This window comes from Thermobia domestica, chromosome 15, assembly GCF_964235325.1.
Source record: "Thermobia domestica chromosome 15, izTheDome1.hap1.1, whole genome shotgun sequence".
Lineage (NCBI taxonomy): Eukaryota > Metazoa > Arthropoda > Insecta > Zygentoma > Lepismatidae > Thermobia > Thermobia domestica.
Window position 1 is genome coordinate 52,927,440 of NC_137468.1, and position 18,918 is coordinate 52,946,357.

At 36.1% G+C, this 18,918-nt stretch overlaps 1 protein-coding gene across 1 annotated transcript in view; it reads left to right on the top strand.

Moving 5' to 3' along the window:
* The window catches only part of LOC145671027 (sodium-coupled monocarboxylate transporter 1-like), a 166,288-nt gene that overhangs the window by 95,974 nt on the left and 51,396 nt on the right, over positions 1-18,918 (top strand). Inside the window, exons 3-5 of the mRNA XM_081739685.1 lie at positions 2,562-2,721; positions 4,188-4,253; positions 12,206-12,257. Of these exons, the coding sequence (XP_081595811.1) occupies positions 2,562-2,721; positions 4,188-4,253; positions 12,206-12,257 (278 nt within the window). The remainder of the gene's footprint in view (positions 1-2,561; positions 2,722-4,187; positions 4,254-12,205; positions 12,258-18,918) is intronic.

An 18,918-nucleotide genomic window follows, 5' to 3' on the forward strand; every position in this document is an offset into this window, starting at 1 on the left:
CGAAAACTTTATCACTTTTTTTGATAATTTTTGATGCTTTATCGAATGCAGGATTCAAAACTTTTTAAAAAATCGCAAATAATAGACAGACGGACAGACAGACATAGAGAATTCAGTAACGAACTTTTTAAGTTCGTTAAAAAGAACTGTCACTACGAGTTGCCGTTTGTTTTATCTATGACGGTAAAGGTTGACACAAGAAACGAATGATTTCTATCACTTTCAGTTTGAATAGAGAGTTAATGGAGAAGAGGGAACCTAATCTTTCGACCCTGAATCTATTGCGAAAATCCGAATTTCGATATATATTACCTTTTATGCTCTACGCAGATTAATATTAAAACAAGAAGTAAAAGTAAAATTTTACCACTTCCTATTTTAGTAGAGTAGTAGGGTCTACGGGTAAAGATGGTATATTATATTTAGACCTGAACCGATTGAAAAAAATCGCTTGTTGCTACTTTTTAATCGTTCATGTTCTATGGCGATCAACGTTGAAACCAGACTAGTTGATTTCTACCATTTCCGGACTGAATTAAGCGTTAACGGTGGAGATCGAACCTGGGACGCTGAATCGATTCCAAACAAACGGCTTCTCGATATATTTTACCGTTTTTGATCTATAGAGATTGATACTGAAACCGGAAGTTTCGGTTTTAGTATAGTATCACGGTCGCTATATATTATCGTTTTGGTTCCATGACGATCAACACTAAAACAGGAAGTGCTTATAAATTATTACTGCCAATACCATAAATTGTAATATCTTAAAAAGGAAACAATACATATTGTATAGGTTTTCCCAAATAGTATGTCGCGCAATTCCATGAAGTGTATTGTTAAATTTTATTATTCAAAAATAAATTTTATGCCATCCAGGTGATGAAGTCTTTACTTGATACGTCACATCTTGATATTAGTTTATTTTTGGGTCAGACTGTACTTACTAATTAACGCCTACAACGGCAGCAAAAATATTCAATTCTAATCTTAAACTAACCTAAGTGTGTCGAGACGTCGTGACGTTCAGTAAAACTTGTAGTCAGACGTAGACGTAGGTTGAGTCAGGTAGTAGTTAGACGTAGTAGTCAGGCTGAGAAGTGCTGCATAAATATAAATTGCAATACGTACTAAAAATCTAAAATTCCATCTTCCTGAGACAGAAACAAACACAGAAACTTGAAAACTATTTCGTTTCTGTATTTTCTGCCTTTGTGTAAGGCGTATGTAGTACGTATGAAATAATTTTACTTTTTAGTTCCTCCTTGTTTTCTTTCTTGTTATGAAGATTTTGTGGTAAGGAGATTTAGTACATTATTAAAATAAAAAAAGGGGTAAGTAGGATCAGTGTGACCACCTCTAGTACTTTCGTACTAGATCTAGAACGTTCACCAACAAATCTAGTAATTTTCTCCTCCTCTACTTTTCTCATAAACACATTTGGGACAGAAAAAGGAATCACATGAAAATTTGGCAATGTACGAAAATTACACTGTTTCTGGTAACTATTTTTTGCCATTTTTTCAACAATGGTATTTACAAAAGCTGAAGCGGGACATAGGTGCCATCCGATCGCCTCCTATTAAAAAAAAAAATGATCACAGTAAACAATATTATACAGGTGATATATTTGGTGATACGTTTAAACAGTAGGCAATCAAGGAATTAAAAATCGATTATTTATGTTTTTAAAATATACCAATTTTATGACATTTCTTGTTTTCTCCCAACATCCTCTATATTTGTCATACTTATATTTCTTTACTGGTCTTACAGTGAGTTCCAATACGAGAATTAAGCAGGGATTTCGACAGATTTTTTTTTAATTTGGGGGGTGTAAAGTCAAAATTAGGAAGATGTAAGTAGTTTACACGGTTTGTATGGAATTTTGACTGTAAAATAAATAAATAAATAAAGTTCTTCCAAGAATGTAGCGATCACTCCCCCAACCAAAGGGGAACGGGAGCTACTGAAAACCTTCTAATAAGATATTAATAACGTAAAATGTCATAAATAGGGTGAAACGGGAGCAGATAAAATTTTACTACTTTTTCCCATATCTAGTACATTTTTTCTGCATAGGTTAGTACGAAATAGTTTTGCTGGATGGTCAAACTGAGCAGGATTGAATGATCATCTTAAGACCAACCAGAACCATTGCGATAGAAATTCAGTTTCATAAATGAATATTGCAGTAAGTGTCTGAACTCGAAAGAGTCATGTCTCCATAATGTTTTCGAAAGAAATGCCTTATTGCTTTAGTATTAACATTCGTATACTGCATATTCCATAGCGATATGTAATTTGATCACAAAAACTTTCCTGGAGATCAATCAATGTCAAATGTGTCAAAATATCCAAAAATCTTGATTTTCAAAATTTTCTCCTTACTTCATGTTTTCAATAACCATCATTTGCAAATGGTATGATCTAAAACATTGCTCAATAGTGGTAATTGAGCTATTTGCATAAATTTTAGTAATAAAATATTATAAATGTAATACATTATGACATTCAATGTGAATTTACAATAAGAAATTTGTGAATTATTTTCTTTTCAGTTTTGTATCTGCTGTTGGATTACTGGGATTACCGGCAGAAATGTACAACTACGGAACCCAATACTGGGTTTGTGCTTTCTCCAATTTCCTAGTTATTCCGCTCACAGCATATTGTTATATGCCTGTCTTTTATGAGTTGCAACTCACTTCAGCGTATGAGGTAAGTTTCTGTTATTACTTTATTTTTATATTAACAGTATTATGAAAATGTTTGAGGATCTTATTATAACCATACGTACACTTACTACTAGTAGTAATAATTTTATAGCAATATTCATTAAAATAGTATAGTATTGTAGGCTATATGATTACAATTATTATGCGCAATAACAGTATCTAACAGTATAATAATAATAATACAATAATAATTTTGACATTATTGGCAAGTCTTACCTTCCCTTTTCACCTAACACACCAGCTAATGAATGACCTGTTGGGGTATGTGTTAGAGCAAACACCGTATTATGTGAGGACAGTTGAACGGCAGTGTGCTATCGAACTGAGCAGATGATGATAGTATAAAATATGAGACTCTGTGATTTCTAAATTGAGCAAATTACTAGCTCTCGGTTATGTGATGAGAGCGGTGTGAAATTGGTAACTGTGTTGGGTATATCACGAAGGACAATGCCCAAAGTGATATTAGCCTACAAACCTACAAAACCACACCAGCGAAGAGGAATAGTAACTGGAAGAAAACCCGAAGTGACAGGTCACGCCGTTTAAGGGCTTGTGTCAAAGCGCATAGTGGTCATTTTGAGTAACTTCTGCACAATTTTCTATCTGTGGTGTATGCACTTTTTGCAAGTATTTATTTCTCTGGATCTGCTGTCTTCTTTACATTAGGACTATTCTTTCCTGTGGCAGTATTTATGGCAAAATTAAGTGCAAGTACAATACTTCATTTCGAAGGGTTTCATTCTTTTTGTTTCTAGTGAAAGAACCCATTCTTCACATCCATACAATACCAGACTCTGGTATTCAGGGCCGTGCCGTGGGGGAAGGCGAGCGGGGCGACGGCCCCGGGCGCCGAAGTAAGGGGGCGAAAAATTCAGAAGAAAAAAGGAAAAAAGATAGGAAAAAATGCTTGGAACATATGTATGGGGCACCGTCGTATACTCTCGCCCCGGGCGCTGATTTTCCACGGCACGGCCCTGCTAGTATTAGTCTTTCCTTCAGATCTGCATCGGTATTTCCAACTAGAAGCTTTTGTTTTTCTTGAAATTCCTTCTTTACCTTAGTGTGCAGAAGTGTTGAAATACCTAAATAGCTTGGAAATGTAGAATTAAAGTCCATGTGTGTGTAGTATGGAAAAGGAGGACAGCACAGTACACGTGAGAGTGAACTCAGCAACCATCTTGAAAATCGGTAAAATATATTGGATTTGTGGTTAGTTTTAAAATAAGTACTATAGACTCTGATACTCGGATAGCGTTTGCTGGCAGAAAGATCAAAGTAATTAATTTCTACTATTATCTGTATTCATTATGTAGACCTAATTATCTTCAATTGGGAAAAGTAACAACCATGATATTTGTGTTTTTGTACAGTTTACAAAAATTTAGATCTTACACTATTTGATCTGTGTCTTTCTTGACATTAAGTAAAATGTTCTTTTATTTGCAGTATCTTCAAGTAAGGTTTAACCATGTTATTCGACTGATAGGATCTCTCTTATTCACGCTGCAAATGGTAAGTTTGGTTTATTACATTAACTGGTAATTATAATATGTTTAACAAAATATATATAACCAGCTTTCATTTTACATCCTTTAATAGATCTTTTTTAAAAATCTCAGACGCATATAGTACAGTACATATCTACGAGCCTTTCAGAACTCTTGACTACTAGTAGATTTGGCCAGTGCCGTAAATTAGATTTTTTGTGGGGAGCAAGCATTAATATTTGGGCCCCCTAGAAAAAGTTGTTTCGGGCCTTTCGTAAAATTCGAAAATATGCCCCCTTTTTTCATCTTTCTCTTACTCTTTGTAGGCCCCTTGAAGCCTGTGGGCCCACCCGCACGCCCCTGGGTTCGTTCCATATATGACAAATTAATGAAACGGACAATATTGACTAATTTCAAAGCCATACGAATAAATATTATTTCTGGGCCCCTAATAGTACACATTTTTACTCATTTTCGTTTTATTTATCTTTTGTGTGCTGTTTTGTTTATGTAATATTGTTTGATGCTTCATTTATAATATCATGTTCATATCTTATATGGAGTAAGAAAATTTGTCTTAGAGTGGGCCCCCTCGAACGGCGGGCAGCTTCCCTGGGGGCAGTTGCCCCCTGCCCCCCACATGTTACGGCCCTGGATTTGGCATGTAGACAAAATTTGCCTTCATTAGTATATGAGGTATGTAAATAAAGAATAGAGACTTCTTCGAAACATATTGGATAAATAGTAGCCTAAATGCTTTACAGCTCATTCCGTTATTTATATACATATATTTCTACGACCTAGACTATGCAGGGCCGTAGCCAGCCCAAAAATGTAGGGCGGCCCGGCTGAATATAGGGGGGGGCGATCCACCCATATGATAGTTCATCACCATATTATAGTTCTTTTGCAAGCCTACTGTAAAAACTTTAGGTGGCCAGCAAAAATTTAGGGAGGCCAGGCCCCCTAGACCCCCCTGGATAGGGACCTGAGTCTGTGTTCTTACTATTTGTTAGAAATTTATCCGTAATATTTTTGAAAAAGAAAATTGAAAAAGTATTTTCGTAAAATGTTGTTAGTTGGTAAACAAGTTTTTTTTTTTCAAATTATGTAAATCTTTCTCGATTTTGCGTATAGTTTGTAGAAAAAACACAACAAAGACAGTAAAGGTAAATATTGTTTTTGCATAACCTACTTCCTGGTAATTATTACCAATCAAAATTGAAAGGTAATCTTGGATCTAGACCCATATACGTACTAGATACTTACGTAAAATAACTTTTATAAGGACGAAATTTTATAGTACACCTTAGTAAATAAGGTCAACCCGTTTGTGCTATTAGATTCTGTGTTATCAAATTAAGACCGTTACAGTGTCACAATAATAACGAATCTTCAGCCAAACGTATGTGGCGGGCTATCGAAGCTCTGTTTAATTATCTAGACAATCCGTTATGGGATACCAGCAGACAGTGACACAATGTTGAAGAAAAGGTATTTTGATGTTTTAAAGTTGACTTAACTTTTTTGATGTAATAGGAACACCAGCCACGGCTGAAAACGATTTCTAATGACAACAACCCCGCTTTTTCGTTGTAAGTTATAACCTTTGTGGATGCCACTTAAAAAAAAAAAATACATGCTTATCTTCGCCTTTTGTTGTCGTAAAAAAAAAAGGTAGGGAAACGTCGACATATGGGATTTCTGTGTGGGTTGGGTGACTCCAAATTTATGGAACAGGCACAGATGCATGTGACGGTGTGGCAGTCCACCAACCTGTTTACGCTTATTGTCCACGTAGTGAGTAAAAAGTGTTGTTCAGCGCTCAATAATGCTGACGTGTAGAATAACGGTCTGTGGATAGCGGGCGCCATTTTTAAAACACCCGATATATATATATTCGAGAGAGAGAGAGAGAGAGAGAGAGACGAAATTCCACGAATATTTTTTGCGACATTTTGTATCAACTTGTTGGCAACACTGTAATGAAATAGCAAAACGTCTACTAGAGAATAGAGTCACTTTCTTTTATTCTCTCTCCAGAGGCGGATCTATCCTGGGGCCTAGGCCCCCCTCAGTTATTGGGTGACAAAAATAATTGAATCTTAATATTTATATATAACTTAATTTTGAAATTTTATAGCAATCTCATGATATAGCCTATCTATCATAGTCTGTGTTCTGGTTGCCCCCCAGCTTTTACCTTCTAGATCCGTCCCTGCTGTAGTTTTTAATTAAGCATGGATAGAGGGACAGGTGTTTCTTTTCATATAAGTACGTCAATTTTCGTAGTTTCTGATTTTACTGGTTATGTTTACTTTTTCGCCAAGAAAAAACGTTAAATTGGACAACATGTTTTTGCGTGTTTCGCAGCTATTGCTTACACTTCCCATATTTCACTAATAAATAGTGGTGAAGCACACCCTACAGATAAAATATAGTTTTATTAATAATGTGGACTAAGGTAATCCCTACAGTCCTTTCTAGACAAAATTTTAGAGAAGAGTTAAAAATTGAAATTAGTGTACGCAGCCATTATTTCGTTAATGTAGCATCATTCTACTTGAACTTACTGTGGGCTTTAGTTATTGAAAATGTGTATTGTAAAAGTATGGACAACAAAGAAACATTGTCTTGACTTTTTATTTTAGAAATATTAGAAGACTAATAGCTAATAAATTTGAGGAAGCTTATTAGAACGAATACCAAATAATCGTTGTGTTATTGCACTCGCGAATCTGCTGCCATCTTTTGTGCTACGTTGAAGTTTTAGTATCAAACGAATTTTCTCTTGTTTTAAATATTATAATAGAGAATTTCTAATCTACCGTGACCCAAAATAATAAACAAACTTGGGGGCATTTTCACTTTCCTTATCGTGCCCATCCACCTCCCCACTTAATATGTGTAACATAAATTTTACATTTGCATTTATTTTCCGAAACTTTCTTTTTTTTTTTTTTCGTATAGGCCTACTTTTTTGTTTCATGTGTATTGGTACGTATATAGGCCAATTAGATGTGACTAGTCTGTTACAATTATCCGCATTATGCAGAGTCGTTTTGACAAATGATTAGCGTCATGCTAAACGGCCGACTTCTGCAGGAAGCATATTTAAGTCGAACGCTTTAGTATGGCACTAATCACACGTCAGAAGGACTCTGCATGTGGCCCAATATGTTTTCTTCAAATATTAGAATTGGATATTCGAATAACGATTTTTATTCGAATTATCGAATAATTTTTGTTCGAGTAATCGAATAATTAATTATTCGAATGTTAACATCATTAAGATACCAACGAAGTCCAAGAAATGCATTTTCTAAAATTTGGTACTGTACTAAGCCTTAACTGGCTTAGGAACTAAAAAGTAATAATAATAATAATAATAATAATAATAATAATAATAATAATAATAATAATAATAATAATAATAATAATAATAAAGTTGAAAGTCAAGTATCGAGTCTCATATATTGTTTGGTAGCCAGTTACACTCCTCCTGTTATACATGAACTAACAGTACGTTTGCGCCATCTGTTTTTTTAAAGTCAATTGATTCGCATGGTGTTTATTATTTCTTTTAAGTAAACTGCAGTTTTAATAGTTTGATTACATAAACAAACTGGTTTCTTTTTGTAATCTGTTTAAGAGTCCTTTACGCCCTGAAAATTAAATTTTATCTAATATATAAATGAAATCTTTGTTATACATCCCACGGTTATGCCGGCTAGGTTAAAGAAGACGGTGATAATGAGAAATGAATGAAATGATGAAAAAGAAGAAAGTGGGGGAAAACGGGAGAACCCAACCAAACACACGCACGCGGTTTGTCCACTACAAATCTCACTTAGTGCAAACTGGGATAGAACCAAGGGCCCCATGCACCAGATGTAAACGCTCTACTACTGAGCCATGGCGGCCCCTATTACATATAGGCTATAATTTAAATGTGTGATAATTATTCGAACTTAGTTAAAGCAATGTTTAATTTATTTTTAAAAAGTGAAAATGGATTTTGAGAAAGAAAAGCGACATTTAATGATACAAGAAGATGTAAGCAGTAAAATTATATGATTAAAATACAAAACCATTTCTAATAAAGCCGAAAAATATTTTCCAATATATGTAAACAATTGGTGGGGGGAAATGTGAAACATATTTTCATTCATCCCTTATTTAACTTATCTTTGTCAAATTTATAGATTCATATATAATTAATAGCTATTTAAAACAAATGACCTTAGAGATTAAATATCAATGGAGCAGATAGAATAGCTTATTTCCTCCCTTTTGTGCATATCCAAGAAAGACTTACAGTCAGTGCTTAAAGTGAGCCGGTATGAGCCGGTTATGCATCCGAAAGTTAGAAAATCGGCCGGTATGGCATACTGGTAAAAATAACATTTACATTGTAATTTGCGTTTAGGAAAAAAAAGATTTTACACAGAAATAAGTATGACGTTGACATTGAGTCAACAAATATGTTTGTACTGTCAAAGATTTCGTTGCTGCTGCTTCCTAAGAAATAACAGTTCCATATCATCCTATTCAATGGCAGAATTTGTGCTCTTGAATTTTTCAACATTTGTGCGAGCAATTCCAAACATCCCCCTTCAAAAAATTCCAACTACCGTATCGCCCGCCAAAAATGTTTAACATGGATCCACCCCTGGCATTGACTTTTTTAAAATTCAAAATTATTCTTTTCATGTTGTCTGGACTTCTATGTTTACAATTATTAGAAAATGAATGTTGACCACGAGACGAGACAAGACCAGATGAAGCTTTTGAAAATAGAAATGAGATTGGAAAGAACTATGCTAGATACTAGAGACGAGATGAAAGTGCCTACAAAGCCTTGAAAACGAGGCGAAAAAGTTATGGACATATATATATATATCTTTATTAGTCTGTTTTAATCGACTTAAAAGCCACGTTGGATCACTATGTTATTGTATAAAGGTAACCAAGAAAGTTCTATCGCTTTTTCACCCACCACCTTCGAACATTGATATGTCATCTAAGACGTAGCTGGAAGATCAAAAATAGTCCCCGTCAGCATCGACGACCTTCTACAACGTTCTGGAAGGCATGGATTCCATCGCGGTAGAACTTGGTGGGCCGTGAAGCGAAGAAGATATGAAGTGCATTTTGCATCTCTACTAGGGATTTAAACTGGCGTCCTCTAAGGTGATTATCCAAAGAACGGAGCAGGAGATAATCGGACGATCCAATGTCCGGGAACTATAGCGGATGCAATAGTGTTTCCCATCCAAGGCGTAGAATGGTGTCCCGGGTCATCCTAGCTAAGTGGGGCTTAGCGTTGTCCTGTAACAGGAGAATCCCTTTGCAATTCTGAAGTGCTGGCTCCAGAGTATTGAGTTTTCTTGAATACGGCTCAACTGCTGACAGTACACAGTTGCATTGATGTTCTGACCAGTTGGTAGCAGTTCCCGATGCACGATGCCGCAAGCAGTCCACCAAACAAACAGGAGGACCTTGTGGTGTAGTTATGGTTTCGGCTGCTTTGGAACCGGATCATGGGATGCTATGCCATGTTCACGGTGCCGTGGAGCTTCGTACAGGACCCACTTCTCATCACATGTCAATACCCTGTCCAGAAATGGCTCCTTCCTCACAGGTGTTTGCTCGCGTTGCCTTCTGGCCCGGATTCAAATCAAGTGGGACCCATCGACCCAACCAGTAGTGCTTCCCAAGTTGATGGAGGTGTTGCCGAATGGTTTCTTCATTCACACTGAATTATTATCCCAGTTCCTCACATGTCTGGCCACTGTTCGCCTCAATTGCTACTAGGGACCCTAGAAATAATATTCATTCTTATGGCTTTGAGATTTATCAGTATTGTCCCCTTCATTAATTTGTCATGTATGAAACGGGCCCAGGGGCGTAACTAACGACCCCGCAGACCTTGCTGCGCTGGAGGGCCCGCAGGTCCGGGGGGCCATAAGGTATAAGAGAAAGATGAAAAGAGGGGGCCCAAGAATTAGACAAACAGCTTTTTCTATGGGAGCGTGTTATTGCTTCCCCCCAGAAAAAAATCTAAGTTATAGCGCTGAGAAGACCCATGTTCACTGTGTCGTTACGCAAGTTCACGGTGTAACTGAACTGCCACGCCACAACCAGGTAGTATGTTGGATATACCCGCACCAACAGCTGACCTTCGCCTTATCTCCATTCACATTCAACTGACGGTGTGAGGGCCAATTGAACATGGACCTCCACAAAAAGCGACAGAACTTGCTTGGTTACTTTTATAAATGCGATGTTTAAGTAAACGTACCATACGTGTTCTTCCAAATTTAGATCACCAATATGCTCAAACATAATCTTAGAAAAACAAAATCATTTTATAAATAGTTATTTTTGTTAGACTGATGATAGTGGGGAGTAAAACATTTACTATATTAGTCCTCTCTCTCTCTCTCTCAATTTCAATGTCTTTCTCTCTTTTTTCTATATATTCTTCACATAAAAAATGTACAAAAATGTCAGGAGTAGGGATGGTATTTAGGGTTCTGTCTAAATTCCTGCTCTAAGTGGTCATATTTGTTTCATACCGTCACCTCATCTGATGTCACTTTAAGCACTGCTTACAGTATTGTAAACCATTCATTTTCAAATCCCTAGCTTATTGCATTCAAGGTCTAGATCGTTTGTTCTGCAAAGATGCAACGCCGTTCAACATTCAGTTGTCAGTGAAGGAATATTTACGATGAATTTCAATTTAATTATCATGGTATAATTATTTCCTTGTTAAATTACAGATACTTTTCAGTGGAAAATGGGATGAAATTTGAAAGTCTTAAATCCAGGTAAAGTAGGCCTACGTAAAGAAAAAAAAAATGTAAAATTCAACTGAGTCTCGAAAACTAAGTAATAAGCTCCTATTGCTACTATTACAATTACAAATATCAATATTCAAAAGTTCCTGAAGTTCTTTTGTGACTTAGATACACTCATCTCAGATAAGTAAATAAAAATAAATGAAAAAGGAAAAAAATTGAGGCCTTGAAAGTAAAACGTAGACAAATTCACCAGTGTACGAGGTTGCGTTCGCTCACTGGTAGAGCATTCACATCTAGTGCATGGGGTACCTGGTTCAATCCCAGCTCGCGTCAAGTGAACTTTGTGGTGAACAAGCACCGTGTGGGGGGTTTCCTTGGGGTTCTTCCGTTTCCTTCCACTTTCCTTATTCCACCATTTCATTTTCTTCTCATCATCACCGTCTCCTTTAGCCTAGCCAGCATAATCGAGATACGTAAAACTCAAAGATTTCATTTTACCAGTGTACAGAAGATGCTGTCTACAATGCACTGTGCAGAATGGGTAGTGGGTTGGTGGGTCAGAGTGGTTACGGTAGGTAGTGAGTCGCAGTGGGTCACGTCCTGTTAACCCCCGATCCACTGACCCACTCACAAATCTTGATCCACTCCATCTCTGATTGTATTAAATATATGATATTGTGTCACTTTTTTGACGAAAACCTGAAGGTTTACTTTTCTATTCTGCTATGCAAATAAGACGCCAGCAAGTAGTAGCTGTTCTAGGTTCACGAAACCGGAAGTTTGCTAACTTTCGGGGGGGGGGGGGGAAGTTTGCCTGAAAATCTGAAAATTCTGCAAGATATTTCATATACTTTACTATAGTAAGTAAGATTTCGGGGGGGCTTAAGCCCGGAAGCCCCCCGCTAAATACGCCACTGGTTATAACCGTAAACAAATATATAGATATTTAGACACATACAAAAATTTTTGCTTTGGCTTTTACTCGTGATAGTCGACTCTAATATTAAATTGGTTTTTAAGAGAGGGATGATTAGGTGTTTGGTATTTTCTTTCCGTGTTATTTCCTACAACTAGAATTAATATGTAAAAACATTGAATAAACAGCAAAAATCAGATAATAACAACTATCAGATAATAACATTTTGTTAATATGATAATTTTTTTTCAGGTTTTATACATGGCAGTAGTAGTATACGCTCCAGCCTTAGCACTGAGTCAAGGTTAGTATGTAAAGTACATACTTAATATGATATAAGTATTACATATATATTTGTGGAAGCGCATTTAAGAATCGCTCTTATACATCTTTTGATTCGAATGAAATTTGTGCCACAAAATCACAGAATGTGTGTCTACAGGGGGCATGGTGCTAGTAGTTTGAGGGTAATCTGGTAACACGACTAATCTAGTTGTGCATCAATTGTATGTGGCTCACGGTATGTGTTTGCAATGCCAGAATGACACCACCGAGCACCTATAATGCAATTAAGTCACTTCAAGCGTTGCAGTACTACGAGACGAAATAGGGTTAAATTCTTAAGTGTCTCTTTCCTAAACTGTCCAAACTATGGTCACTTCCTTTAGTTTTTATCTTTCTTCTTAACCCGATTATCATTAACGAAACTAAGTAGAACAGCTACTGCATTATTAACTAATAATTCGAGGAAGGAAAGAGGTGATAACTTCCTGCAGGCTATTTGAGCTGTCTCTGACAGGCAGAGATGCGAGAATCAAATAAAACTACACTTCTTCGAAAGATGTATTAAACTAAACATGTTTGAATTAATGATGCTGGAAAGGATAAACATAAACTGAAGATGGACAACTGCCCTAGTGTGCGATAATTGGGTAACCGTACACGTTCCGTGAAACAGGAATAAACCGGAGAAAAAATCCACATTTTAATGGTTGAGGAAATGAAACCGGAAGAAATCGGTAGTCGTTCCGCAGGATCGCATCTCACGTCGGTCATGACGTATCAGTAGTCCATCGGTGGTATACACGTTAAGGTGCAAAGAGTTCCAACAAGAGGCGTGCTCTCGAGTTTCCCTACGACACACTGGAAGTACCTACAAAGAATTTTGGCCGCCCTCACTAGAGGTGCCATTAGATGAGGCAGAGCCCTTCCAATAGAAACCAAAAATGTTTGATAAGCGGAACAGCCTCAGCACACGTTTTGTGCACATCCATAGCTCTCACTGACAGGGAGGTAACCGCCAGTTTAATCAGATCCTACGTGAAAAACGAACACTAAACAATCAATTGTTACAATCAGGTCTGCGTTATTTTTGCACGACTATCCCTGACAATTACTGATCGCCGAGGGAACGTTCTCGTTTGGAGAGACTGCAGTGGCGAGGCGACTACATTGGAGAACGGTGATATTCATCGATGAGAACCGTTTCTGCCTTGAACATACGGCAGTGTTCGCATCCACGGACGTTGAAGTAACCCATTCATGGGATTCTGGCATGGGAAGTGGGTGATAAGCCACATACTGTATATCGCTTTATGCAAAAGGAGTATGATAAGTGCGTCGTACCTTCGTGACCTTATATGCTCATTTTCCTAGACCCTATCTTTTAGCAGGATAAGGCGCGTGTCCACATTGCTAGAACAACCTAGCGTGCTCTCTTATTTATCTAAATGATAACTATGTTGTGCAATTATTACGCCATGTGCTACTATAAAATGTTACTTTACTAATAATCTCAAGTGACTAGTATAGAAATATATTTAATTTTATTCTTGTATTATTTAGGTTACATAATTTATACGCCTCATTGTCTTAAAAAATCTACGTTTTATTGTCCTCATTATTTGTACAGCTTCTCTCCACTACTTTCTAGTGGAGAGGAAATTCCAATGAATTGAACACTTAGTGACAAGTTTTGGTAATTTGACATACTGTTAGATACGGACATATGGTCTTCAGAAGGGGACGCGGCAGAAGTCCTAAATGGCAGAAGTCCTAAAATGCAGAAGTCCTAAACGGCATTAGACCTAAAATGCACAAGTCCTAAAAATTATTTCGCGGCACAAGTCCTAAATGGCAGAAGTCCTAAAGTGCAGAAGTCCTAAAGTGCAGAAGTCCTAAAATGCAGAAGTCCTAAAGTGCAGAAGTCCTAAAATGCAGAAGTCCTAAAAGGCAGAAGTCCTAAAAATCATACCGAGGCAGAAGTCCTAAAGTGCAGAAGTCCTAAAGTGCAGAAGTCCTAATGTGCAGAAGTCCTAAAGTGCAGAAGTCCTAAAAATCTCTTGTGGCGCTACCATCGCGTCCGTAAGAAGAATACTGTCAATCTGTTAGTCAAGTTTTAGATATACTGTTTCATATTACAGAGCCTTAGCTCTTACAAGTTATTTGTATAAATACATATTATATCGTTCTGAAATAATAAATAAATAAATGAAGCCTATTGTCCTTTCTTACTCTTTCCATGATATATTTCTATGTTGACAAAATTTTAACTTTCTACCAAATGTGATTCCCAGATCTTTCATAATGTCTGTTTTTCTCTATTTCCACACAATTGACTTCATATTAGTAACATAATATTGTGTTTTAGTTATGTACGTCATAAATTTTGCTTTCCTTGTGTTGTTTTGAAGTAAATTATTTTTACACATATATTTCTTGTACAGAAGTCTTTCTGTAGCAAATAATTGTCATATTCGTAATTAACTACTCCTGGGATACGGCTGTTTCGGTGCAGGACGTTTTGGTGCAGGGTGTTTCGGTGTACGGATTGCTCGGTGTAAGGACGTTTAGGTGTGAGGCTGGTTCGGTGTAAAAGTTCTCATGTTTACACCGAAACGTCCACTCTTCAAAATGAAAATTATTCGTTAGGGAGAAATAAATTCACGAAGTAGAATATATAAATTAATAAATAAAATAAAAATTAAATGTTTCTGTAATTGGCAAGGGTTACTTATTTATAGTGAGTCCCCTCGCTTCACTCTATGTCAGAACTTCTTATATCCTCAAATGTTATAATTATTAATTGATTGGGAAAACGTTTTACGGTAATGATATATAGTAAAAAAGTGTGTGATGCATAAACATTGTGTACACCACACACACCTTATTACGGCAATAACTGTGCACAAATCGCAAAATGCTGCACAATCTTTGAAAGAAAATTTTCAAACACAGATGGTTTTTCTTCCAATAACCGCTTTTATATCATGCATACCCAATAAGATTAGCAAATCTAGGAAAAGAAAACTGATTATGAATCAGTGATGAGATCTTAATTATATTATTACGGAGATGTAAATTCATGTTATAGTTGTAGAGAAGGACAGTGTCAGAAAAATGTCTCAAGAAAATTTTTAACGGCCTAAAGAACACAACAAGAGGCTGAATCCTACCAGTTGGTACTGCAGAAATTGTTTCTATTATGAGTTACTCTTTTGTTCTTAAAATAGGTCAAAGTTGAATTGTGACCACTCCACGAAACTAATAACAAAATGGACTTTGCATTAGACGCTTGAAGAAAAATCTCTTGGAACCATGATCTCACAAGACTTGATGTTAATTTTTCCGGATTTGATGCTTTCACAAGGATATCTTCAAATTTAAAGAGGTTGTGTTGGACTATAAGACCAAATGTTCCATTGTTTTCCTACAAAACAATTAAAAGTGGTGATAACAAAACCTATTTGCAGAAATTGAAGGCTGTATGATGTAGCTACGAGTCATAGAATTTACTGACTGTACCACCCTTTCTACTGTTTGTGTCCCTGTAAACACTAGAGTACGTCCCGTCTGCATTTAAAAATTAAACCTATTGATCAGAGTTATAAATATTTAATTTTCCAATATGTGTTGCTTCACATTCGCGACAAGTGCATTGGCATTGGCTTCTAGCTTTTTGGCTATAGATTTAATCAAACGTCCTGTTAAAATAAGTACAAAAAGGGGTTTCAAATCAGTCTGCACCTTCTCTCAGTAGCCCCTGCCAATTATAATTGTTCTTGGCTAAATGCAGAACATTTCAAACCAGAAGACTTTGTAATTATAAACATCATATTGGATCCGCCAATTTGAATTTTGTAATTTCAACGTCAGGTTCTGAATCACCTGTCCTAAAACCTCCTTGACAGTAAGCTGGTCGTATCATTTAATCTTCTATCTTAATGATTGCTTTCTGTTTATGCTTGGAGGCCACCTCTAACGTTCAAAGAGTGGTTTCTACCCTTAAACCCGCACCATTGCCAAAAATAAATTTAAAAAAAGTGACGATTATTTTTTGATATTCTACAAGTATGCGAAGTTTCATTCAAATCAGTAAATTACACTTCCATAAGTCTCCTTGTTAGTGCTGTTCAAATGAAAAAAAAAAAAAGTTAATTGGCGGATATGAAGTCAGAACAAAGAAAAAATACGCCGGTGTTACGAAGAGACTGAACAACGTTTGTGAAAATTACAAATCTGACGATGTGATTACAGTCTTAAAAGGAATTGTGTACAATTTTAGATTCTTAGTTGAGTGATTCTATGTAATTATATTTTTTTCAACAAAATTCCTTTGAGTTGAGATGAGTTGATTCTGAGTTTAACGTCCCGTTCAGGAGTGAGGCTATATGAGACGTCCACATACTGATTAACGTGGAATCCGAACCACATGAGCTCTCACCGGAAATCGAACCCGGGTCTCCCACACCAAAAATTCCTTTGAGGTATTATTCAGTTTGTATATATTATTACTGTGTCTCAGGAACTTTGTACAATGTATTTATTTCAATTTAGAAATAATGCTGAATATTTTGCAGTAAATTTGATTATTATTCTATAAAACTCGCCTATGGACATCTCTGAATAGAAATTATTGTTGCGAATGGATTGGTGTTGTATTATCATCCTGTCTCAATAACAATGAGACTCAATAACAATGTTAATCAGTTTGCACTATTCCAGAGTGGCTACACTATGACACTTCATGCCTGTTCATTACAAGCATATGATTAATGCAATCAAATATTAGGCTATACACCGAAACGTCCTTTACAGCAAGTGTCCTTACACCAAACCGTCCTTACACCGTAGCGTACGTACACCGAAAAGTCCTACACCGAAACATCCTACAGCAAAACATCCTACACCGAAACGTCCTACACCGAAATATCCTAAACTCTTACTCGTTATCATTATTAATAATAATTTTAGTGTTACTAACATAGTTGTTACCGTTGGAATTAAATACGTTCATATTGGTATTGTGGCAACTACTTAGTACTGAAATGCTTTATCGAATATTTAAGTCTGTAGTTTGTAGCAGGGTGGCCATAGAAGTTAATGGCTTATAGCCCATATTGCCTCACTGAAATTTTAGAGGATCTTTGAAAAGCAACTTAATTGAAATTAATGAGAAATATATATTTAAAATACATTTATTTAATACAAGAACATTACGTTTAATCAATTCTGCAACCATGGTTGAGGAAGGGATGTCTTAAAGTACGAACCATTGAAATAGTGCAGAAGCAATAGCTGAGTTTTTTATAAACATATATGTAAATGAAAGTATACTAAAATGTAACTAACTAGACTGGAAATGAAAGAATGTAACTCTCTCTCTCTCTCTCTCTCTCTCTCTCTCTATATATATATATATATATATATATATATATATATATATATATATATATATATATATATATATATATATATATATATAAAATGAAAGTAACTATATTTGTAACTTAACAACACTTGAACCACCAGACTGATCTCGACAAAAACTTTCAACATAGATGAGGTTCGGGCCTGAGATGGTTTTACCATTTCACTTTGAAGGTGCAACTTGGAGGAAGGAAGTGCGGATATATATTAAAAATTATCGATCTTAGTGTCGAACCCATAGTTTTCGGGGTTGCTGAGATGAACACTGACATCTCCGATGAAGCTTAAATTCTAATTCAGCACTGCAACTTGGAGGAAGGAGAGGAAGATGTATAAAATGATCGAAAATGACCGCTATAAGTGTCGAATCCATAGTTTTTGGGGTCGCTGAGGTGAACAGTTACACTTTCGATGCCGTTTAAATTCAAATTTACTCCCGCAAATTGAGGGAGGTATATAAAAATGATGCAAAATAATTGATATTAGTGTGAATCCATAGTTTTCGAGGTCGCTGAGGTGAACAGTGACACTTTCGATGCTATTTAAAAAATTTTAATTTGTCCCCGCAAATTGAGGGAGGGGGTGGTATATTAAAATGTTGGAAAATAATCGATATTATAGTGAGTCCATAGTTTTCGAGGTCGCTGAGGTGAACAGTGACACTTTCGATGCTGTTTAAAAAAATTTAATTTGTCCCCGCAAATTGAGGGAGGGGATGGTATATTAAAATGTTGGAAAATAATCGATATTAGTGTGAATCCATAGTTTTCAGGGCCACTGAGATAAATAGTAACATTTCCGATGCAGTTTAAATCCAAATTCAACGCCGAAACTTTAGGGAGGGGGAAGGGGGTGATATATAAAAAAATGATCAAAAATGACTGATATTAGTGTTGAATCTATAGTTTTTGGGATTGCTGAGATGAGCAGTGACACTTCTAATGCCGTTTAAACCCAAATTAAGCGCCGTGACCTGGGGACAGAGGAGAGGGGTATATATATATGAAATACTATATATATATATATATATATATATATATATATATATATATATATATATATATATATATATATGTGTGTGTGTGTGTGTGTGTGTGTGTGTGTGTGTGTGTGTGTGTGTGACCGATATTATAGTCGAATACATCGTTTTTGGGGTTGCTTTGATGAACAGTAACACTTCCGATGACGTTTACATCCAAATTCATCTCCGCAACTTGGAGGCGGAGAGATATATAAAAATGATCGAAAATGCCCGA